Source organism: Mauremys reevesii, linkage group 18, assembly GCF_016161935.1.
Source record: "Mauremys reevesii isolate NIE-2019 linkage group 18, ASM1616193v1, whole genome shotgun sequence".
Lineage (NCBI taxonomy): Eukaryota > Metazoa > Chordata > Testudines > Geoemydidae > Mauremys > Mauremys reevesii.
Genome location: NC_052640.1, coordinates 462,733 through 486,721, shown reverse-complemented (window position 1 = coordinate 486,721; position 23,989 = coordinate 462,733). Strand labels below are relative to the sequence as shown.

Here is a 23,989-nt window from a genome sequence, read left to right as displayed (position 1 = left end):
GCAGTTGAGATGACCACAATCCTGCCCTGTCTAAGGAGAAAAACCCAATCAGATGATGTGTACCAGAATCCAAGCAACAGGTGTCACAGTCAACCTGCCAGACAAAGCATTCATTCATAACTGTCCAGTGTTCCAAAAACATCAATAAATCTGAATTTCCTCTACCTTTTCTATGATCTCTCTCCCCACTACCTTGTGTCTATTTGTTAGAAACAGGAGAAGTTAATACTCTTCACACATCATAACTGAAAGTAAAATTACCCTTTTTTGATGGAAAGGGTTAATAAAAAACTAATATTATGTAAATTTTTTAATTAAGTTAGTTTTGCATGATCATTCAATTTCAGTTTCAATATAAATGCCTATTTTCATTTCTTGTTTTTTTCTGTGTTTAAATCAATAAACTTTCAGTTTTAAAATAGATACCTTTAAGTGTTTGCCAAGAAACCAAGTAAAACCAAGGCCTCTTAAAAAACAAAAACAACTAAGTATCACTGTTTTAATGTTACACAATAAAAAAGTTAAACATATTTAACTCTTTTTAGCCCTTAAAATCAATACAAGAGACCCCCAGGTCAGACTCAGATATGGATAATGATCTCTTTAATATTATTAAAGAGACAAATACTGTTGGGAATTGTAGCATAATGGGAGACTAACCTCCCAGATACAGATGAGAGAATAAATGCTATTAATACTGTTGGGGCACAATTATTCTTGGATGTGACAGATGACAGTTTCCTTCATCAAACGGTCATGGAACCGACAATTTAAGACTAGATTTTAGTAAGTAGTAAGGACATCATAGAAGAACCGATCATAGGAAATAACCTTGAATCGCGTGATCACAAGTTGATTCAGTTTAAATTAAATACAGACACTCCCCGACTTACGAAAGCATTCCGTTCTGGAACACCTTGAGTAACTCGAATTTTGTGTAAGTCGGAAACGTATCCAACCATTATGCAGAAAAACAAAACAAAAAAAACACTCCTATTTCTAGCTTACGAAACTTTTTCCATAACTGTGGATTTGCATAAGTCGGGTTTGCATAACCCAGGGGGCATCTGTAGACAGATAATCGAAACCAGATCATCAGCTATGGATTTTTATTTCAAAAGGGCAAAGTTTTGGAAATTAAGAGAACTAGTTTAAGAAGTCAACTGGACCGAAGAGCTCAAAGACTTAAAAATGCAGAGGAGGTGTGGAATTTCTTCAAATCAACTATACAAAAACTATCTGAAATTTCCCAAGAAAGGGAAGAAAAACTTGCAGGGAAAGGCTCAAACCCAGCTGGATGAATATCTACCTAAAAAGGTTATTAGGAGTAAGCAGAGAGCATATAGAGAATGAAGAAAGGAGTTGATTAGCAAAGAAAGCTACATCATGGAGGTCAGAAAATGGAATAAAATGAGAATTGCTAAAAGTCAGGCTGAATTAGCTCTTGCCAAGGAAATTAAAATAAATAATAAAGAGGTTTTTTAGTTATGCAACTAAAAAGAGATTAAGGAAGAATGAAGTTGGGCTGCTATGCAGTGTGGATGGGAAGGAGATTAAAAGATAATTTAGGTATCACCGAAAAACTAAATGAATTTTTTACCTCAGTTCTCAATAACAATGATAATATAGAATGGGCATGAAGGCAGTATGGCTGACGGAAATGAGTGACTAGAAATGGAAATTACCACATCTGATGTGGAAGAAAAACTTGTGCTCAAATCAGAGGGACTGGATAATTTCCATCCCAGAATATTGAAAGAGCTGTCATGTGAGATATCTAGTCCAGTAGCAAGGATTTGTGATAAACCTATCTATTCAGGGGTAGTACCATATGACTGGAGAATAGCTAATTTCAGGCTATATTTAAGAAAAGGCAAAAAAAAAAAAAAAGTGATTCAGCCAGTTACAGACCAGTTAGTTTGCCCTGTGGTATGCAAGATTTTAGAGCAAATTGTGAAGGAAAGGATAATTAAATTCACAGAAGTAAGTGTAATGGGGACATAACGCAACATGGATTAAACAAAGGTAGATCATGCCAGATTAACTGATTTCCTCCTTTCAGAAAATAATTGAATTTTTAGATAAGGTAAGTGCAGTAGATCTAACATATGTGGACTTCACTAAAGCGTTTGGCACAGTACCACATAGGCAATTAATGGTTAAATTACAGAAGACGGGGATCAGCATAAGCATTGTAAGGTGGATAAGGAAGTGGCTAAAGGAGAGAAGGCAATGGGTTGTGCTGAAAGTTAAATTATTGGACTGGAAAGAGGTTAATAGCAAAGTTCCTCAAGGACTAGTCGCGGGACCAATGTTATTTTTAATAATGATCTTGCACAAAAAGTACACGTGTGCTAATTAAATATGATGATAATACAAAGTTGGGAGGCACTGTCAATACAGAGGAGGATCAGAACATTATAAAGGAAGATCTGGCTGACCTTGAAGACTGGAGTGACAGAAATGGAATAAAATTCAATACTACAAAGTGCAAGGTCATGCACTTAGAGTCTAATGAGAATTTCTGCAATAAGCTGGGAGCTCCTAAGTTGGAAGTGAGAGAGGAGAGACACCTGGGTGTGTGGGTGGATTGCAGGATGACTATGAACTGCTACCAGCTGTGAATAAGGCAAATGTGATCCTACAATTTATTAGGTGAGGTATTTCCAGTAGAGATAGAGAAGTATTAGTGCCACTGTATAAGACATTCCTAAGACCTCATTTGGTCACCCATGTTCAAGAAAGATTAAAGTAGGAGAGGTCCAGAGAAGAGCTACTGGGATGATACTCTGGGGTTTTTTGTTGTTCTTTTATTAATTTCCTTTCTCTGAAGCCTCAGGAATGGATATGGCTGGAGATGGGACACTTAGTGGGGTACGCCAGGCTCTGAAGTGGCACCAAGCATTCTCTCTCTCGGTTGCTTAGCTGGCTGGTTCTTGCTCACATGCTCAGGGTCTAACTTATCGCCGTATGTGGAGGCAGGAAAGGAATTTTCCCCAGGTCAGATTGACAGTGACCCTGAGGTTATTTTGCCTTCCTCTGCAGTGTGTGTGGATGGTGATTATATAGTTCATTTAATCATTTCTCTGCCTTTGCAACGGCCTCATGTACTGGTTCACCATAGTCCCTCTTTGTTAGGGCCCTTAATGTGGGCTCTCTGACCTAACGGTTGGAGCCAGGAGTAAACTGTGGTCACGCCAAGGGACAAGCCAGAGTCAGAGCCAGAAGTCATGCCAAGGGTCAAAGCTGAAGTCAGCAACTGGGGTCTGAGTGAGGAAGCAGGAATTAAGAAACAGATCTGGTAACTGGAGCAGGGAGGAGACACAGTAGGTAGCAGCGTCAAGGCATGGTAGCAGGAATAAGGAGTAGAAACCAAGCGAGGAAGCAGAGACTTGGTCTCAGAGGTCTACGCAGCAACAGGCCTGGCAACTAGTCAGTAGGCATGTTGCTCAAACAAGAGATGGGACAGAAAGAGCCAACTTTATAGCGAGTGGTATCCAATCAGCAGTGTTCTGTTAGTCATCTGACCCTGTGCACTCAGTGGGTGTAACTTTTGGAGGTGGGGTTTTAGCAGCAGTTCCCTCATCTCCCCTTGCAGCTCAGTGGTGTAGAGGAAAAAGCTCATGCTTTCAGCAGCCCCACTGCCCTGTGTTTGAGACCTGTGGCATCCCTATTCTCTGCATGTGGCACATAATAGTTTAGTTTCCTGGAGACTGTAATAGTTTGGTCTAATTTTGGTTGTTGAGTTTAGCGTGTGGATGCTGAGTGATATCAGTGGTCTCTGATGTACAGATGGTCAGACTAGATAACCTAGTGGTCTCTTCTAGCCTTAAACTTTACGACTCAAGACTATGAAAACAGGGTGGATAAAAATCAGTGATTTAAAAAAAAAAAGATTTTTATTTAAATTAACTACATTCTTTTAAAAAATAAACCTATTTAAAATTAAATTATGACAACCGATGTTAAGGCCTACATTTACTATAATCTATTAAAATCATGTAAATTAAATGAAAAAATATTAAGCAGTACATGTTCACTCCCAAAGTTTTATAGAAAGTCAAATCTCTGAACTGCTAGAAGTCCGGGTAAACATCTGAAACCAGAATTTTCTGACGTGCTAAACCAGCTTTTGACAGCAGTAGCCTCTTCTACATGTGCAGAGAGGATATTTTCTTCATTTCATTTTTTTCAACTTATTCAGATCAATGACTAGTTCCTTCAAAGATTTGGGAGTTGAAAAATCAGGAAAGCTTGTTTTCCTCTTCCAATTTATGTATAAAAACAGTGAGGGGATGAAATCTACTAGTTCTAAAATCTTTAAATACGTAGTGACCAGAAACCATCACAGATTCATTAACTTCATATACTTCTTTTATTGAATAAATCAGTTGCTTTTAAATGCCAAACATGTTTTGACACCTTTTACATCTTCTTGTGTATCGAGCACATTTCAAATAGTTTTATTTGACCAATAAAAAACATTAATAGATTCTATTGCCAGAAGGGACCATTTTAATCATCTAGTCTGACTTCTTGTATAACCCAAAGCACAGAGCTTCCCTAAAATAATTTATCTTTCAGAAAATCATCCAATCTTGATATAATTCTCAGTGATGAAGAATCAGCCCCAATCCTGGGTAAACTGTTCCAATGGTTAATTATTCTCACTGTTAAAAATTTACACCTTATTTCCAGTCTGAATTTAACTAGCTTTAGCTTCCAGCCATTGGATCATGTTACACCTTTCTCTGCTGGACTGAAGAACCCACTATTAAATATTTGTTCCCCATGTACGTACTTATAGACTTATCAAGTCACCCCTTAACCTTCTCTTTGTTAAGATTAAGAGATTGAGCTCTTTTCATCTCTCTCCTGGCTCTTCTTTGAACCCTCTGCAATTTATCAGCATCCTTCTTGACTTGTGGGCACCAGAACTGGACACAGTATTTCAGCAGCAGCCACACAAATGCCAAATATAGAGGTAAAATAACCTATCTACTCCTACTCAACATACACCTGCTTATGCATCCTAGGATAGGATTATGTCTTTTGGCCGCAGTATTCATATTGGGAGCTCATGTTCAACTAATTATGCATCACATCCCTCAAATATTTTTCAGAGTCACTGCTTCCCAAGATAGAGGTCCCCCACCCTGTAAGCATGGCCTACATTCTTTGTTTCTTAGCTGTATACATTTACATTTAGCCATGTTAAAATGCATATTGTTTTCTCTCTCATTTACCAAGAGATCTAGGCCGCTCTGAATCAGTGACCTGTTTGTCTGCTTCACTACCTATCCCAACTTGTGTGTCATCTGCAAACTTTACCAGCAATGATTTTATGTTTTCTTCTAGGTTATTAAACAGCGTAGGACCAAGAACTAATCCATGTAGGACCCCCAGTTTAAGATCTGCAAGTTAGTTATGCTGGTTTTGCTCATTTTTAATTGAATTCCAGTTTCCACCCAAATAGAGGTTGACAGAAATCACAAGTAAAAATTAAAAATCACCCACTAATAAGAAATGCACCATTCACCATTTCTAACAGGAAAAAAAAAAGGAAAAATTAAGAACACAAATAAATGTATGTTACGCTATATAACTGTCTAAACAAATGTGGATAAATATAGCACACACTCCTGGTAATACATTTACTGTCAAGGCTATATTTAGTTGCAAATCAGTATGTTTTAATGGTTACCAACCAATGAGAACCAACTTTTCTTTAAGAAAATAACTAAAAACTACATATGCAAAGTAAGATTCGAATTGATTATTTAAATCAAGGCTTCCTGGTTGCTGATTTAAATCAATCCACCTGGTCTGAAAAGCAGTGAAGCTTTGATTTACAATTTTTCAGTTAATCCAGTTTCCTTCTTTACAGAACAGAGGGAAAGGGGTAAAACGGCCTTTTTAGCACCTACCCTGAAGATTCGGAAGTGCTTCTTGCTGTAGTTTTGGTATAAGCCTGTCTCGGTCAACCCTAGTTTAGCAAAGCTATAATCACAGCTTCTGTCTCTGCCAAACCAACACTCGTCATTCACGCAGTCTGGGATTGGGGGGACAAGGAGGAAAGGAGAGAGAGAGAGAAAACACAAAATTCCAGTAAGTTAGACCTACCACTGCAAAATGGTACCAAATGATAGCACCTGGAACAGGAGACAAAGCAAGATTCATCAGACACTGCCTGAATCCTATGTTACTTCTTTATTTCTAAATAAAGATAGAAGACACTTGTTTCCCACCCCCCTTCTGTCTCTTTTAACATGATCACATTTTCATTCTTGTACAAGAAATGTTAAATGTGAAAGCAAAATAAAAACTGTCTCACTCCAAAAATTACAAATTCTGTTTGAGAAACACCAGAATTCACATGCATAAAGAATCAGACCCCTTTAAAATAAACTATGCGTAATCAGTCAATTTTTAAATGGTGAAAAGCTAATTTAAAGAACCAAAACATTACTATCTAGCGCAATGATTAGTAATAAACAAAACTGCAGCAACAAGAAAAAATAATGCCCAGATGTGGCAGTTAAAAGGCTCTCAAAAAACTAGTGATGTGACAATCCAAACTAATGCTTCAATCCTTACAAAAATGCTTAGTTTTACTTATGTAAGTAATTACATTGGGATCACTCATGTGCATAACTGTTTGCAGGATCAAGGCTTAAAGTTTAGTAATTTCTGTGAGTCTTTCACACAGCTACAGGGAAGATGCAAAGGTTTTTTTAAAAATAGAAAAAGCAAATTGTCAGAGAGGCTCAGGGTCAGTTGTAATGCCTGAAACTATTTAGCCTTTTTTTATTTTATTTTATTTTTTTAAGATTTACTACATTTCATGTTGAGGGTGTCCCTTTAAGTTTCTAGCCCTTATAATTGTAATAATAGTTTTTCCAAATATGCATCTAGTATTATATGATGTCCCCATTTCTGCAGATAGCTCCAAGGCGTCTGCTGTTGCTCAGAACTTTGTCAGGCAACAGCAATGTAAAATAAACACAACTCTGGTCAGTGATGGACAGATGTGAAATTGTCTAGAATAAGATTAATTTTAGATTGCTGGTGCTTGGGAGAACTTTGAGTAATAATAGAGGTACTCAAATTTAGTATTGTGATGGAATAATCAATCCACTAGAGAAGTTTCAAAAATCGAAGGCTGGGGAAGAGTGACAGTAAAAGAGACTTATTCCCCTGCCTCCCACAGCACCCAGGAAGCTGAACAATGTATAAAGTAGTGGAAACCCTTCTCCTTAACAGCAGCTAGGTGGTTTTGGGGAAGGCACTAGAAGCAGAATGCACCTTTTCCCTTCCAGCAGCTAGAAGGAAGGTAGAATTTCAAATTCATTAGGCACCTCCTAGATAGATCCTGATATAAAAGAAAATCTTTTTGTATGGACTCTGGGCTAATAGACATGGTAATTTTTCATATCCCGTTTTAAGAGGAGTCACAGTTACCACCAGAAAAATGCAAACACTGCCTGATAGAACGGTGATAGAACTGTTATAAATTTATTCTCCTATTAATCTATTTTAAAAATAAGGTAATTGTGCATTATTAACAAAGGAAAACCTAATGGCAGACCACTAACAAGCAAGTGAAGCTTGCTGTGGCTCTAAGGTCTATCTACTCCAATTCAATACAGCAGACTGGCATGAGATCATAGTAAAAGCACTGCTCCCACAGTATGGCTGCACTAAGTATGTTGATCTGCACTTAACTTGCTCTGCCTAAGACCAGAAAGAGCATACAGACTGCTACTGAGTCACGCTGATTAAAACACCTTTTTTTAGTTCTAGCAGATAGATGGCATGATTCTAGGCATCAAATTATTCTTATGGATGTCATTATTCTTTTTCCCACCTTGGGTTCAGTAATGAGACAAGTTAAAAGGTTTTGTTTCATTCTGCTTTGGGGTGAAATTCTACAAATATATGGCAATATCAGGGATCGGCAACCTCTGGCATGCGCTTTGCCAGGGTAAGCACCCTGGCTGGCCGGGCCGGTTTGTTTACCTGCCGCATCCGCAGGTTCAGCTGATCGCGGCTCCACTGGCTGCGGTTCGCCGCTCCAGGCCAGTGGGGTTGGTGGAAAGCGGCAGCCAGCACATCCCTCGGACCGCGCTGCTTCCCGCAGTCCCCATTGGCTTGGGGCAGCGAACCACAGCCAGTGGGAGCCCCAATCAGCTGAACCTGCAGACGCGGCAGGTAAACAATCCGGCCCAGCCCACCAAGGTGCTTACCCTGGCGAGCCGCATGCCAAAGGTTGCCAATCCCTGGGCTATACTAACATTCAATAGCATAAAATCTTAGCCAGGCAAATAGGGAGGCAGTAAAGGAGAATTCTGAAAGAATTCTTCCTCCAGATTTGTAGATGCTGTGTATCTCAGTTCCCTATGGGCAGCAACATTTCTTACTGAATATACACTCCCTACAAAAATCCAAACAAAAACTGCAATCACACCATCAATTATACTTCATCATTCATTCAAAAGTTAAATATTCCATTTTATTAAACTTCTTCAGGAGTTTTTGTCCTATTACACACATTGGCTTGAGAGAACCCACTATGGTATATACATACCATAATTGCAGAAACCCTTTCCAAGTGCAAAGAGTCGACCCCATGGCTGAGGAACGATTTCTTCAGGTTCCTGATCCTCAGGAATTGAAGGAAGTTCCTGAGTAGGAACTGTGTCCAAAGAACTGAGGGTCCCAGAACTGGAAGACGACTGACTGGCACTCTGTGATCCACTGGAGGAAGAACTTGTACCACTCTGAGACTGCTGGGCACCTTGAGATTGCTGGGATTCATTTCCAGTCTCTCGAGACATCTTGGCTTCAGAACCAAAGTTTAAAACAGAGATTACTTTATATTGCATAGGATTCTCATCACCAAAGCTAATTCAGCTGACAAATATTTAAATACACCTCTACCCTGATATAACGTGACCCAATATAACACCAATTCAGATATAACACGGTAAAGCAGTGCGGGGTGGGGGGTGGGGATGGGCATTGCACGCTCCAGTGGATCAAAGCAAGTTTGATATAACGCCGTTTCACCTATAACGCAGTAAGATTTTTGGGCTCCCAAGGACAGCATTATATCGGGGTAGAGGTGCACAATTGAAACAGCCAATGTAGTAGTTTTCAAGATAAAATTTCTGGCCTAAAGAAATCAGCAGGCTTGTGGGTAATGTTCAGTTTGCTCTTTTTTTTTTTGTAATCCACTTCAATTGAACAAGAATTTCAAAAAAGTGTGTAACACTCCCTCTGCTGGTTGTACAGCAGCAGTTTAACCACAATCCCTGACTTTTGGGTAAGCTCTTCAGGGCACGGATTTCATGTGCATTTGTATAACAACAGCAATAACTCTCCAAACAGAATGGGACAAACTAGACAATGATTCACCTTGGCAAAAAGAATGCTACAAGTAGCAAATCCTGAGCAAAAAAACATTTAATATTATAGAAAAGCTTCTGATGCCGTCCCTTCCCAACACTGGTACCATTCTTGAAAAAGAGGCCAGTCTGTGTGGACAGTTTATTTAAAAAAAAACAAAAAAAAACTTCATTTTATACTACTTACTACTCTGATAAACCGCTGGACATCCCAAGAAAGGTTGTTTCTTTTGTTTTTGTCTTAGCTTTGGATACACACCTAAAGTCTCAACCTTGATTGCAGATACTCTACATAGGTACACAATGACATGAAGCTTATATAATCAGCTGCTACACTTGCGCAAGAAATAGGCATCAGAGCACGAAATAATCTGTAAAGCAGTTAATTGAAGATTATAATGATCATGTATTTCCACAGTACATTTCAGCTAAAGAGACCTCAAAGCACTTCTCCACATTACTGATCATTCCAGCAGCAATTGCTTAGCCCCCATCTGAAATGCAGCTACCTTAGGGGAGGTGCACAGGAGCCTTTTCACAATGTACAGTAACACCAGACTAGAGCTGGATGGAAAGTAAAAGATGCTGTATTCATTTAACCCATCAGAGAGAGCATTTTGGGGACTGTTGTGATAGGTACTGTAGAAGCCACTAAAAGAGATAGTTATGGGGAAACAAGAGGCTGTCACCCAAATGGAAACACAACAGGGACACTAGTGTAAAGGCCCCAACTCTGGCAGAGAAAAGTGAGGTTGCAGAAGCCACGAGTGGGCAGTTCACATAACCTCCAAAAAGTCCTCCTGACGAATTCTGCGCCACTGCACATGCACAGAATTCATGTCACATGCAGATTTCCTTGCTTCCCCGCAAAAAAATGACTTTCAGACAGGGAAGCGCAAGAGTGGTCACGCCCCACCCTCGCAGCGCCGGCCGGCAGAGAGGTAAATCACTGCGGGGGGGGGGGGGGAGCAACAGAGACTCCCTGGCTAGGGCTGAGGCAGACCCAAGCCCCTGACTGACCGTCCCACCAACCAGCCTCCCCCGCCTTGCTTCGCGGGACCCGCTTAGTGCGGCATTGGGAGGGAAGGCTCCGAGGCCCGGGCAGGCTGGGCTGCGGCCACCATGGGGCAGAGACCAGCGCACCCGCCGCCCAGTCAGCCGCGTGAACGAGGCGGCGCGCGGGGGTGCCCCCGTCAGACGGCCCGGCCCCTCCCCTCGGGAGTTCAGCGCGGCGGGGGCAGGCCGCGGCCGGGCCTACCGGCGCGTGCGGACTCCAAGGGGCGGGGCGGACTCGCGCAGGGGGCAATGGGGACTGATCGCCACGCGAACCTGAGACCCGGACTCACCCGCGCGCGGAACGAATGAATGGTGACCCGACTCCGACCCCGACCTCGCCGCTCATTGCGCATGCGCCCCGCGCGATTCTTCTTATAAACGCAGCCAATGCGGTTGTAGCTGGTCTCGCGGGGGCTGCTGGGAGTTGTAGTTCTGTCCCGATGTGGGTTGTGCGGAGGGGCCAGCTCTGCAGGGCGCTGTGGGCCTCTCAGGCTCCAGCCGCCTCTTCTCGGCCCCGTGGCGCAGAGCCCGGCTCTCTCCCCGGCCCACGCTGCTGGAGTTGTGGCATCCCTCTCCCCGATCGTGGGGGGCTGCCTCGCTTCTGTCCGGCCTGCCAGGCCTTGCAGCCCCCGGAGTCCCAGCCTGACCTCTTCCGCCTTATGGGCTGGTGAGGGGGCTGAGAACCAGGGGCGGTCCTCGGAGGGGTGGGGTGTTAGGGCTTGAGGGGAGCATGGGGGTGGGAAGGGTGGGAAGGTTGGGGGCTGAGAACCAGGGGCGGTCCTCGGAGGGTGGGGTGTTAGGGCTTGAGGGGAGCATGGGGGTGGGGAAGGGTGGGCAGGTTGGAGGGGGCTGAGAACCAGGGGTGGTCCTCGGAGGGTGGGGTGTTAGGGCTTGAGGGGAGCATGGGGGTGGGGAAGGGTGGGCAGGTTGGAGGGGGCTGAGAACCAGGGGTGGTCCTTGGAGGGTGGGGTGTTAGGGCTTGAGGGGAGCATGGGGGTGGGGAAGGGTGGGCCGGTGGGAGGGGGGCTGAGAACCAGGGGCGGTCCTCGGAGGGGTGGGGTGTTAGGGCTTGAGGGGAGCATGGGGAGGAAGGGTGGTCAGGTTGGAGGGGGCTGAGAACCAGGGGCGGTCCTCGGAGGGGTGGGGTGTTAGGGCTTGAGGGGAGCATGGGGGTGGGAGAAGGGTGGGCAGGTTGGAGGGGGCTGAGAACCAGGGCGGTCCTCGGAGGGTGGGGTGTTAGGGCTTGAGGGGAGCATGGGGTGGGGAAGGTGGGAAGGTTGGAGGGGGCTGAGAACCAGGGGTGGTCCTCGGAGGGTGGGGTGTTAGGCTTGAGGGGAGCATGGGGTGGGCAGGTTGGAGGGGGCTGAGAACCAGGGGCGGTCCTCGGAGGGTGGGGTGTTAGGGCTTGAGGGGAGCATGGGGGTGGGGAAGGGTGGGAAGGTTGGGGGCTGAGAACCAGGGGCGGTCCTCGGAGGGTGGGGTGTTAGGGCTTGAGGGGAGCATGGGGGTGGGAGAAGGGTGGGCAGGTTGGAGGGGGCTGAGAACCAGGGGCGGTCCTCGGAGGGTGGGGTGTTAGGGCTTGAGGAGCATGGGGGTGGGGAAGGGTGGGAAGGTTGGGGGCTGACAACCAGGGGGGGGCTGAGAACCAGGGGTGGTCCTCGGAGGGTGGGGTGTTAGGGCTTGAGGGGAGCATGGGGTGGGCGAAGGTTGGAGGGGGCTGAGAACCAGGGGCGGTCCTCGGAGGGTGGGGTGTTAGGGCTTGAGGGAGCATGGGGTGGGGAAGGGTGGGAAGGTTGGAGGGGGCTGAGAACCAGGGTGGTCCTCGGAGGGGTGGGGTGTTAGGGCTTGAGGGGAGCATGGGGTGGGTGAAGGTTGGAGGGGGCTGAGAACCAGGCGGTCCTCGGAGGGGTGGGGTGTTAGGGCGTGAGGGGAGCATGGGGGTGGGCTGGAGGGGCTGAGAACCAGGGGCGGTCCTCGGAGGGTGGGGTGTTAGGGCTTGAGGGGAGCATGGGGAAGGGTGGGCAGGTTGGAGGGGGCTGAGAACCAGGGGCGGTCCTCGGAGGGGTGGGGTGTTAGGGCTTGAGGGGACCATGGGGGTGGGGGAAGGGTGGGAAGGTTGGAGGGGGCTGAGAACCAGGGCGGTCCTCGGAGGGTGGGGTGTTAGGGCTTGAGGGGAGCATGGGGTGGGGGAAGGGTGGGAAGGTTGGGGGCTGAGAACCAGGGTGGTCCTCGGAGGGGTGGGGTGTTAGGGCTTGAGGGAGCATGGGGGTGGGGAAGGGTGGGAAGGTTGGAGGGGGGGCTGAGAACCAGGGGTGGTCCTCAGAGGGGTGGGGTGTTAGGGCTTGAGGGGAGCATGGGGGTGGGAGAAGGGTGGGCAGGTTGGAGGGGGGGCTGAGAACCAGGGGCGGTCCTCGGAGGGGTGGGGTGTTAGGGCTTGAGGGGAGCATGGGGGTGGGGGAAGGGTGGGAAGATCGAAGGGCAGCTGTGAACCAGGAGAGGGCCTCGGAGGTTGGAGCTGGCAGTGGGGAAGGTTAGGGCTTGAGGGAGTTTTGGGGTTGGGGACAATAGTGGGCTAGCTGTAGCTCTCATGCTTTCCCACTTCTCTCTCGCCAGCAATCACTCATTCAACATCAATGTGCAGCAGCTACAGCAGCGATTCCGGAGCTTGCAGCGCTCCCTGCACCCTGATTACTTCAGCCAGAGACCCCAGGTTAGGAGTTAGGGTGATGAAGACTTGCCCTTGGGCCTCCAGGCACAGGCCTTGATGTAGGCTAGTTGTCCCTTTTCCCAGTGAAAGTCACCCAGGCAAAGGGCATGGTGACAACTCATTGGCAGCTCAACATTTATTTAGGAACCAGCTCCCAAATCTGTGCATTTGCATGGACTGAGTACAGGGTGGGAGGTAGAGCCCAGGGTTCTCTAATCACTGCCCCCGACTTTCTCAGAAGCTTCATATACATTCCTAGTTTGCACTGCAAGTTCCCTGTCCATGAAATGGAATGATTTTCACTTGAGGTAGAGAGAGAGCTTTTTTATTATTATTATTATTATTATTTGGAGGGGCTAACCTTTTTTTTAAAAAGTTGCTGTTGAATGTCACTTTAAAAAGTACTTTTGTCGATAACTGAATTTGTCCACGTCTAACAAAGTGAGATAAACAAGATTCAATTCCAAACTCAATTTTCTTTCTTAATGCAACCCCTAAATTTGGGGAAGAGGAGGAATCCCTTCACACCCCCAGGCTGTCTGCACCCATTCTCTCACTTGTCCAGTGCCTGAGGCTTACATCAGTGGTGTTTGGCGGATGTAAAGTGTACTTATTATGGTGAATCAATGTCATGTAGTCTTCCCCTCTTCCTCTGAAATAAAGTTTCTTTTGGGTCCACCCGGCCACTGGAACCTAAGGTCCAAATTTTCAAAAAACTTCCATTAATTGATTCTCTCCAGTTGTGGATGTCTGACATCCTCTGAGATTCCAGGAGTCAGATTTTCAAACATGGTGAGAATACATGGTCCTGGGGCCTCATTTGCAGAGTGGAGTATGTTTACACAGCCCACAGCAGCAAGCCTCCCAGCCTGGGTTGACAGACTCAGGTTAGTGCTCAAAAAATGTCTGTATAGACACCACTTTGAAGTTGTGATCCAGGCTGAAGTTCAGGCTCTGAAGCCCACTCCACTCACTAGCTTCAGTGCTTGAGCCACAACTTCAAAGCACTGTCCACCCAGCTATTTTTAGAGCACCAGTTTAAGCCCTGCTGATCCAAGTGTCAACCAGGGCTGGGAAGCTCACTGTCACGGAGTACATAGACATACCCTGGGAGTCTCAAGTTACAGTTTTTAAATTTGGGTCCCTTTTTTCGAAAACTTTGGCTTGGTTGTTTGGAAGCATCTTCTGCAAATATAGACTATGCCCAGCCCTGCTTAGTGTGAGATTTAAGAGGTCAAATTCCAAGTTGGTCTAGCTCAGGGGTTCTCAACCATTTTTTCCCTGAGGCCACCCCAATATGTTATTAAAAACTCTGCAGCCCACCTGTGCCACAACAACTGCTTTTCTGCATATAAAAGCCAGGGCCTGTGCTGGAGGGTAGCAAGCAGGGCAATTGCCTAGGGCCCCACATCACAGGGCCCCCGTGAGTCTAATGCTTCAGCTTTCTACCCTGGGTCCCAGCGAGTCTAATGCTGGCCCTGCTTGGCAGACCCCCTGAAACTTTGCAGCCCCCCCAGAGGGCCCCAGACACCTGGTTGAGAACTGCTGGTCTAGCTGAAGAAAAGCAATTGAAGTCCTGCATTTAAAAAATAAAGAAAAAAATTAAACTTTGATCACAGAGGTAACAGATTTTGAACCATTAAAGTGCTGGTATTCACGGGGTAGTTCTAATGTACCCAACATTCTTATCTAGCTCCATAACAGTTTAATTCTTTTGGCTTCCTTAAATGTTTTGGTAGAGATTTTATTGCAATTAAAGATTGCACTGACATGTACTGTTCATATAGTAATTTTATTTCTTAATGCTGATTAAATGTGGCATGATTTGGCTTTTATTGTAAATATGGCAGTTCTGTGTAATACAAATATTTCTGGATCTTCTGTTGACAGAAAGAGCGGGACTTTTCTGAACAACACTCTTCCTTGGTTAACAGAGCCTACCAAACCCTTCTAAGTCCCTTGAGACGTGGATTGTACCTAGTAAGGTGTCTAATAGTTTCTCTTCAGATCGTATAAATCTTTTGCCTTTTATAAAGATTTCGGTACTGCAGTATTGCACCATAACCATGTGGAGATGACTGTAGTTTGTTACAGTATAAAGAACCATATCTTGTGTACCTCCTCCTCTGCTTTCCCACCATTCATGTGCTTTCACAAGAGAAAACAGGAATCTTTGAGAGATTCAAAGAGCTCCTCTGTCCCACCTAGAATCATAAAATACCAGGGTTGGAAGGGACCTCAGGAGGTCATCTAGTCCAACTGCCTGCTCAAAGCAGGACCAATCCCCAGACAGATTTTTGCCCCAGATCCCTAAATGGCCCCCTCAAGGATTGAATTTATAATCCTGGGTTTAGCAGGCCAATGCTCAAACCATTGAGCTATCCCTCCCCCGTTAGCATCTTGACTATGGAATAACTTTTTTCTTTTATTAGTTTTATCACTGTAATCTCACTAAAGCTATGGCTACACTGGAGACCTTACAGCAGCATAGCTATACCAGTGCAGCTGCATCACTGTGAGATCTCTCATGTAGCCAGTCTAAGCCAACGGAAGAGAGCTCTCCTGTCAACATATTAAACCATCCCCAATGAGCGGCAGTAGCTACGTTGGCGGGAGAAGCTCTCCCACTGACATATTGCTGTGCATACTACCACTTATGCTGGCAAAGTTTATGTCACTCGGGGATGGGGTTTTTTATACCCCTGAGCAACATAAATTTTGCCACCATAAGTGGCAGTGTAGACATGGACTAATAGTCTGTTGCCCATCCAACAGATTAATTATCTCTGAGCAAAGACGTACCTCCTATACTTACTTTAAGCCTTGCCCCTAACAGCTCCCAGTGCCCCTTTGTGCATTAGCTAACTGCTAATTTTGGAGCTTGTCTACACAGGGAGTTTTTCCTGATTTAACTCCACGTGTAGATAAGCTCTTAGTGATTTGATATTTTGGAAAGTGGTTGGGATTGAAATACAGACCTGGCAGCAGCAGATATTGTGAGCCCATTGTTTTCTTCTTCACCAGCTGGAGCTGAATGGAGTGGAACTGGCGAAAGGGACAGACAGTGACATAGATGTGGAGTTCCTCAAAGAAATCATGGAAATCAATGAGACACTGGCAGAACCTAATAATGAGGCTAAAATAGAAGAGATTGAGAGTTTCATTGCAGGTGAAGTCTAGACTTGTCTAATGTACAAAAATAAGTTACAATACTATATTTTCTATAATGTGAAAAAAGGCTATTCTCTCTAATTAAGGTGATGTAATGGGGGGGGCTGTCCCATAGCACCTCCTGCTGCCTGAGCATGGCACTGTAGGTGCTCCCTGCCCAGGGCCCCCTAAGAATACCACACAGTTCAAAAGTGTTTAAAGCAAAATTCCCCTGTTAAGGTTCTACTGTATTAAATATAAATAAACTTGAAATAAATCTCTCCTTTTGATAGCAGGGTTTGCACAGCACTCTCCCATGGGGCCTGTATTTCTTAGTCTAGACTGTGATCTCTCCACTTGGGCCCAAGGGTGCACAGCTCTTCTCCTTTGGCCCTGTGGTTCTGCAGTCCAATTCATTTTCTACCTTAATCTTCTGCAGCACTTACCTGCAGCCCCTGGGCTTCTGTCCTGTGGCTTCTGTTTCTAGAAGCACACCCTCCAGGTTCCTTGTTCTAGAGAGCTCTAGGAGCCCTAATCTCCAGTTTCTCTTTTGTTCTTTCATTGTACCAATTTTCTCTTAAACTACTGGACAGATTTTTTTTTTTTTTTAAAGAAGCAATTTTCCTATTGTTTTAGTCTACAGAGAATGTAAATATCATTACCTCTTCTCTATTTTTTTAATTGACCTCTCGGTTCTCCTGTCACAGATGAATATGTATACATGGTGTACTAGAGATTGTCAGGGGGGTCTGGATACCAGTTTGTGCTGGTAGATTGAGCTGCAAAACTACTTGCATTTTTTCCGCCCAGACTGCAAACAAGATAACTTACACTGCTTACCAAGGTGCCCCAAGGAATAGGGTTCCTTTTTATAAGCAATCTAAAAAGGACTTTATTAGTTCAGCTTTGCTAGTCCAGTGCAGCCACAGCTTGTTATAACGGCTACCTTTTCAAAGCAAATATTATTTCTGTTAATGTTATTAACAGAATTTTGCTTTTTACAGCAAAATTCCATACATGCAATATCATGAACAAAATCTTACTAACAGGAAATGTATCTAGTGCCTGTTATAATCTATTTAGCAAGCTTCTACCTAATTTGGCAACAAATAAATGTTCATATAGATTTTGAATAATGGTTTAAATGTGTTTTAGGTCATGTTGCCTATAAAGAGAAATACATTATTCAGTGTTTGAAGTTGTCAGAATAAAGAGTAATGGATTAGTGTGAAGGAAGTATTCAGCGTGGAGATTGAGAAAGTGTTAAGCCTGATGGGGGAAGTAATTCTTGGCTCCAAAGAGATAGTGGAGCAACACAGAAGCCCAAGGAGAGCTTAGAGAAGACATTTAGGAAAATGGTGTAGGGAGCAGTGCTGTGTGATGCAAGAGCTCAAAGTGGAAAATCTTGGGAGTCTTTTCTTGCTTGACAGTCTATCACTCTTCACTTTCACTGAACTCCAGCAAGCATTGAAAGTTTGAGGGCTTGTCAACTGTGGAGAAGTACTAGGTGGATGATGGTTCAGAAGACGGATAGTTAATAAATTGGAAGGTTACATAGTGATGAACAGTCTGAACTTCAGCTGTCCGCAGGACACACCAGTGCAATCTGATGAAATGAAGATGTAGAGTTTGAGTACAGCAAGTCTCATCTACTGAACAAAGGAGAGGATAGTCTAGCATGATATGGCCCATAGTAGGGAGCTGTTAAAGGTGCTCTGCTCAGAGGGTCACTCAGGAAACTTTTCTCTAAATATTAATGCCAGTCACCATGGCAAGAGAACATATATACTATAACAACACTGTCACCAATTTCAAAGAACATTTTAAATCACTTTATGGTAAAGCATGTTAATATGGAGAAAATGTAGCAAAGTATTTGGTTTGAAGAGACTTGTACTTTCACCCACAAAGTTTTTAATATATGGTAACTGTGTATTTGGGAGAATGCTGTAAGAGTGTCCTCTCATCCTGCCTACTTTCTCCATGAATGTGTTCTAGGTAGTGGCCAAACATCAGTTCAATGGTGAAGTATTTTCACACTTCCAGTCTGCAGGGTTAATGATCCTGGCTGCAAGAAATAATAGCAATAGTCAGTATTGTGAAAGGGTAAAATAAAATTCAGAGTGCAAGCTGAAGTTTCAACCAAGCTACTAGCCCTTAAAGTTTGTGATAACATTAATCTCCCTATTTACACTAAAATTCACTTTCTTGATTTGGTGCTAAACTGTTTAATAGCTAGTGACAGAACAAAACAGTTAGCAACAACATTATTGCAAAGGTGCTGGCAGCATATCTATTTCCCAGCATGAAGTCATAATGCAATGTTATTGAAAGTGCTCAGTGAGCATATATACAGCTCTGAATAAGACAATGTATTTTTTGTTTTTTTTACAGTTAAACGAGAAGAATTGACCAAGGATGTGAGCAAAGCTTTTGAAAGAGGTAGTGATCTCAATCAGTTACTTCTTGAATTGTTTTACTGTTCTAATGTCAGAGCAATGAGTGCTAAAAACAGCATGCTTTGGTATAAAGTATTTAGGGAACTACAGAATTCAAGTGTCATTCACTGCCTTTAAAAATAAAAAACTTCCAGAGACCAATGGGCAAGCCAGTACAGATCCCAGAGTACTGATATCAAGCTTCTAGCAAGATGACCTGCTCAGTGAGCAGGCTGCTGTGTTTTGCACCAGCTTGTCTCTGAATGGTTTTATGATGCATCTGCATGTAAGATGCAAACCATAATGTCCATTGTCCTTCAGTGAAAAAGACTGAAATTACCTCCACTGTTGTCATCACCTCTTTTCCTTAAGCTCACTGTCATCATGTCAGTATTGTCTGGGTTAAGTCTTGGCCATCTTACTCTCATCCATACCCCAATTTTAGACACTGGCTGTGGCACTGAATGACATTCTCTGAGTCAAATTACAGGTTTCAGAGTAGCAGCTGTGTTAGTCTGTATCCGCAAAGAGGAATACTTGTGGCACCTTAGAGACTAACAGACATATTGGAGCATGAGCTTTTGTGGGTGAATACCCACTTCATCGGATGTAGCCCACGAAAGCTTATGCTCAAATAAATTTGTTAGTCTCTAAGGTGCTACAAGTACTCTTGTTCTTTTTTGAGTCAAATGAGAGAAAACTGACAATGTTGCATCCCATGCCTCCTGGCCAACTCTCCTAACAGCCCCATATATACCTTGAAGGCTGGCAGGGTGACAAAATGGTACTCTTTAGGACTCCACAATCAACAGCCCTTTGGGAGGAGGAGTAATTGCGAACTTGCCACAGCAAAATGCCAATGAGATCTCTCCAAGAAAAAAGAACAAAGCTACTGGAGAGCAGCCTTCTCCACTCCTGCTAGGGTCTGCTGGTGAGTCAACATCTTATGATTAATGGTGTCATAGGCAGCTGACAGATCAAATACCACCAGCATGAACACCTGATATTCATCCATCTCTTGGAGAAGATAATCAACCACGACAGTCTTTGCCAAGGCCAGGTCTGTGTTCGCACTGCGAAGTGTTGAAGAGAGAAAAAGCATTCTAGATAGTGTGAGCCATGTCTCGCCACAGCCTTCTCCATAATCTTACCCAAGGTGGAACACAGCTCAATAATTAATTAGATTGTCAGTGTCAACTGATGACTTTCTGAGCAGTGTGCACTACTGCTTCCTTCTAAGCAGGATGCTCCCTGCCCTCACAGAGAGGCAAACAGGGGACCCATTGTTTCCCCACTGGCCTCCACCTGTCATGGGGGAGGGATAGCTCAGTGGTTTGAGCATTGGCCTGCTAAACCCAGGCTTGTGAGCTCAATCCTTGAGGGGGCCACTTAAGGATCTGCGGCAAAATCAGTACTTGGTCCTGCTATTGAAGGCAGGGGGCTGGACTCCATGACCTTTCAGGGTCCCTTCCAGTTCTGTGAGATCAGTGGTTGGAGCAGAGGACAAAGCTGGATGTAGGGTTGGCACTGGGCCAAGGGTAGTACTGGAAGAGAGATCTGGGGACAGCCAGGGTCAGAACAGGAATCCATGTCTGTAGATAAGTCAATCAGGTCTGTAGCCGGAGTCCAGGTATATGACAGAGATCAAAGCCAGATGGTTCAGAATCGGGGGGGGGGGCCAGGAGGCAGGGTAAGAACTGGTCAGGAGCAGGCTGGGAGTCTAGAGCAGTGGTCCCCCACCTCTTTTGTCTGGCAGACACCAGACGACGAGCCACAGAGGGCCGTGGTGGCGGACAAGCATCTGCCGAAATGCTGCTGACAAGCAGTGTCATCCAGAGACATCGCAGCTGAAATTCGCAGGCGCACTTAGATGTCCCGGCGGGCACCATGGTGCCCGCAGGCACTGCATTGGGGACCGCTAGTCTAGTGACTCTGATATACTGTGAAGCAGCAGAAGTTTTCTGAACTGGGTAATGCTGTTGCACAGAGTGATTTGCAGCTTTGGTGGGCTTGGAGAAATACCTGAGCCTGGATGTCATCCGACCCAGGCTCTGCTCAGGGATGGCTGAGTAACTGCAGGCTCTGTGGGAAAGAGAATTCACTGCATTGTTGCCACATGCATGAGTGATGGCTCAGTGCAGCTTTGTGGAAGGGACAGCTGAGTGAGTAGCCCTGGTTTGGCTGCAGGTTTGCCTCACATCACCTGCCAGGAAGTATGTGGATCCACAACACTGCCTGCAAGACAAACTCTCTCACCATCTTCACTACCTGAGTGACAATCGCTGCCTGAAACTACCAGCCAAGATGAGACCCTTGTTCCCTCAAGACCTTGTTCTGTCACCAGGAAACCAGAAGTATTGTCTTCCCTAATCATCAAGATTGTGGCCTAACAATGGAACAAGACTCTCTGGAACCCTTCTAGTTCCATTAATCAGTAAAGGCAGACCATTCAAAGAGGTGTCTCACCCTGACAGTAGAAATGAGCCCCAGCCTCAAACCATAGGCAGTAACTGTTGGTCCATGATGCTAGTTTAAGATTCAGTTGCTTAACTTGCAGTCCCAATCCAAAAAACAGGTCCAAAGAGTGGCCATGTCTGTGAGTTGATCCAGTAACTACCTCTGATAGGCCCATGGCTCTCATGATGTCCAGGATCCCCTGTCCACCTCTGAAGATTCATCACCTACATGAAGATTGCTCTCAGTGATTTGAATCCTTCCCTGTATTTCCATAGCCACCAGGCTGAGGCATGTAGTCCCCTTACAAAGGGACTTGACACTGCAGCAGAGCCAATGGTACACTAAAATCAGTCCCACCTTAATCCCATCTGGGGCTTGCATGCTAAATGGACACATACTCTGTCAGATCCAGTTTGGAGACAACTTCCTATAGGGGATGCAATCAGGTGCAAGGATATTTTGTGCCCTAGGCAAAACTTTCACCTTGCGCCCCCCACTTTATAAACTTTCAAAAATGAATACTGCATAATGTGGCATTGTTCATTAGAATTAATACACATTTGGCTTGAAAAATTATTAATTTCATTATGTAGTCTACATATTTAATGAAAATAAATGAATAAGCTGACAGGGTGTGTGGCTGGCTGCCTGGCTTTGGGCAGGGGGGTGCGGCAGGCCTGGCTGGAGATAGGGGAGTATGGGGCTAGCTCGCTTCAGGCAGGGGTGTGTGGCGGGGGCTGGCTGGAGATGGGGTGTAGGGCTGGCTTCAGGCATGGGGGTGTGGCAGGGGCTGGCTGCGGGTAGGGTGGCGGGTACCAGGGCCGTCCCTAGATATTCTGGGGCCCTACGCAGCTCCCCTGTGGGGGGAGGGAGTGTGGTGCCCCAGGCCTCGGAGGGGTGGGAGGGAGTGAGGGGGGGCAGGCCTCTGCTGGGGCGCGGTTGGCTTGGAGGGCAGGGGGGAACCACTCCCTGGTGCTGGGGCTGGGGCTGGGTCTCTGCACTTCCCCACGCTGGTGAGTGCAGGCCTGGCCCTTCTGCAGAGCTCAGGGGAGTGGGGGTGCGGCGGGACTGAGCAGGGGTGGGGGCCCTGGAGCAGAGCCAGAGCAGCAGGGAGGAGCGCAGTGCCCCCAGCGTCCAGAGAAGGAATGACATCACTTCTCGGCCTGCGGGCTGGAGCTGATCAAAGCCACAGCGCCCCCTCACACAGTGGCGGGAAGAGGGTTACACATTTAGCTGGCGCTGGGTGAGCATCCCAGACATTTTGGGCACCGCTTTTTGGCGCCCTCAAATCTTGGCACCCTAAGTGGCCGCTTAGTTTGCCTAATGGTTGCACTGGCCTGGTCTGCCACGCTTTCTCCCTACTGACCATCATGATATACCAAACATCTAACTGGTGAAAGCTGTGCCAGAACTCAGTCATCTACTCCTGTGGTCTCTGCATCCCTCCTCTGCCAGTCCCACTACCATGGAATCAGTGGAAATAAGAATTCAAGATCCTCCTTATCTCAGGGCCCTCTCTCACCCCAGGGTACAAACCCTTTCATCTACCCTGTCTCCATTTTAACATTTCCCTCAACATTACAATTTTTCTTGGTCTCTTAGACCAGAGGCTGCCCATATTTCTAATTCCACAGTCATATGCCTATAGGTACCTTACTACGGGTTTCCTACTGTAATGATCACCTGCCCTGCTGGCCTCACATCAGTGGATGAAATTGCTTTAACTACAACATATTATTAAATCCTTCAACATAAAGGATCTACTATTAACACCACTTAAAAAAAATACAGAGCCTGAAGGCATGCTCCAGTGCTGGCTGAAAGAGCCCCTGTTACGGGCAGAGCCCTTCTGGCAATGGGGTTGGGATGGAGCCAATCTTCGTTGTAGCAGTGATTCCTAGCCAGGCTGCTGGGTCTTACTCTTGTTATGTCTGTTATAGTTTGTAATGGAAATAGTCCAAGCACTCCTCTGATGCCAGTCTTACAGTTTGATACCTAGTAGCCTAATGGTCCACTGGGATTTTTTTGTTGGTCCTTCTCAGAGGTGTTATTGGAGGGCACTACTGTTGCATGGCTTTTCCCCATTCTTTGTACACCTTGTCTTTTTAGATTGTAAGCATTTGGGACAAGCCCATTTCTTACATTTGTGCCTAATCCTGACTGAGGCCTCCACTGTTGCAACATAGGCTTTACTGTGGTACTCATGGTATTTGGGTTTTTTAAATTCACGTTTAGTTTTGTTATTGATATGGCCATTTTACAACAACAAAATGTTTTAAATTAAATTTCTAAGATGAAACAGAGACTCTATCCTAATATAAACTTCAGTTCTTTGTTTCATTTCAGATGACCTTCAAGAAGCCAAGAAACTTCTAGCCAAAATGAAATACTTTGAAAACTTGGAGGACAAGGTGAAGAGCAAGAAGAACCCTTCCTGATATCACATTCTTTGCCATTAAGATCTGATCCACTTTTGATTAAAGTAGTGATTGGTAGTTTCTGATTCAGGAACTAAAAGGAGCACAGCCATTGTGTGCCTCTTAATTTTTTCGGTCCTTCCTTACCTACAGAAACAGAAGAGCTGTGTAAAAGACATCCATGTACTACCCGTTGTCATTAGATGGCAGTCTTGGAAGTGGAATGTCGCTGGCAATAATGACCCTGTGCTCCTCAATTCCAACTGCTAGCTTTGTGGCCACACTCCTAACTCTCAATATTTATATCTTCTATATCCCAAAGTATATATCTACCTATCCCTAGTGGACAATAAATGA

General features: G+C 45.1%; 2 protein-coding genes across 26 annotated transcripts in view; one reads left to right on the top strand and one right to left on the bottom strand.

Annotated features, from left to right (window-relative positions):
• CHEK2 (checkpoint kinase 2) overlaps window positions 1-10,815 on the bottom strand; it is a 42,646-nt gene extending 31,831 nt beyond the window's left edge. For 8 of the 23 annotated variants that reach the window (XR_005589541.1, XR_005589538.1, XR_005589536.1 and 5 more), the window contains exons 1-4: window positions 10,754-10,813; window positions 9,595-9,695; window positions 8,588-8,842; window positions 5,928-6,052 (exon numbers count right to left, since the gene is read on the bottom strand). Coding sequence is in view for 17 of the 23 variants with exons in the window: in XM_039504986.1 (XP_039360920.1) it covers window positions 5,928-6,052; window positions 8,588-8,842; window positions 9,595-9,695; window positions 10,754-10,809 (537 nt within the window). In the remaining 6 variants the exon portion in view is untranslated. The other 15 variants (XM_039504994.1, XM_039504990.1, XM_039504988.1 and 12 more) reach the window with 15 other exon arrangements.
• A 42-nt stretch (window positions 10,816-10,857) lies between these two features.
• Window positions 10,858-23,735, top strand: HSCB (HscB mitochondrial iron-sulfur cluster cochaperone). Of its 3 annotated transcripts, none has more exons than XM_039505006.1 (6): window positions 10,858-11,130; window positions 13,077-13,173; window positions 15,061-15,150; window positions 16,195-16,339; window positions 18,715-18,762; window positions 23,562-23,735. In XM_039505006.1, the coding sequence occupies exons 1-6, from the start codon at window positions 10,904-10,906 to the stop codon at window positions 23,651-23,653; spliced, it is 699 nt and encodes a 232-aa protein (XP_039360940.1). In that variant the 5' UTR covers window positions 10,858-10,903; the 3' UTR covers window positions 23,654-23,735. The 3 variants fall into 3 exon arrangements, with proteins under 3 accessions (XP_039360940.1, XP_039360941.1, XP_039360942.1); XM_039505007.1 differs by lacking the exon at window positions 23,562-23,735 and adding an exon at window positions 20,946-21,733; XM_039505008.1 differs by lacking the exon at window positions 23,562-23,735 and adding an exon at window positions 19,554-19,636.
• The last annotated feature ends 254 nt before the right edge of the window (window positions 23,736-23,989 follow it).

What these genes read in the sequence shown, in the direction of transcription:
- HSCB (XM_039505006.1), top strand. Translation starts at nt 10,904, where the DNA reads ATGTGGGTTGTGCGGAGGGGCCAGCTCTGCAGGGCGCTGTGGGCCTCT. An exon ending in TGAGACGTGGATTGTACCTA is followed by an intron (nt 15,151 to 16,194) that starts GTAAGGTGTCTA and finishes CTTCTTCACCAG; the next exon opens with CTGGAGCTGAATGGAGTGGA. An exon ending in GATTGAGAGTTTCATTGCAG is followed by an intron (nt 16,340 to 18,714) that starts GTGAAGTCTAGA and finishes TTTTTTTTACAG; the next exon opens with TTAAACGAGAAGAATTGACC.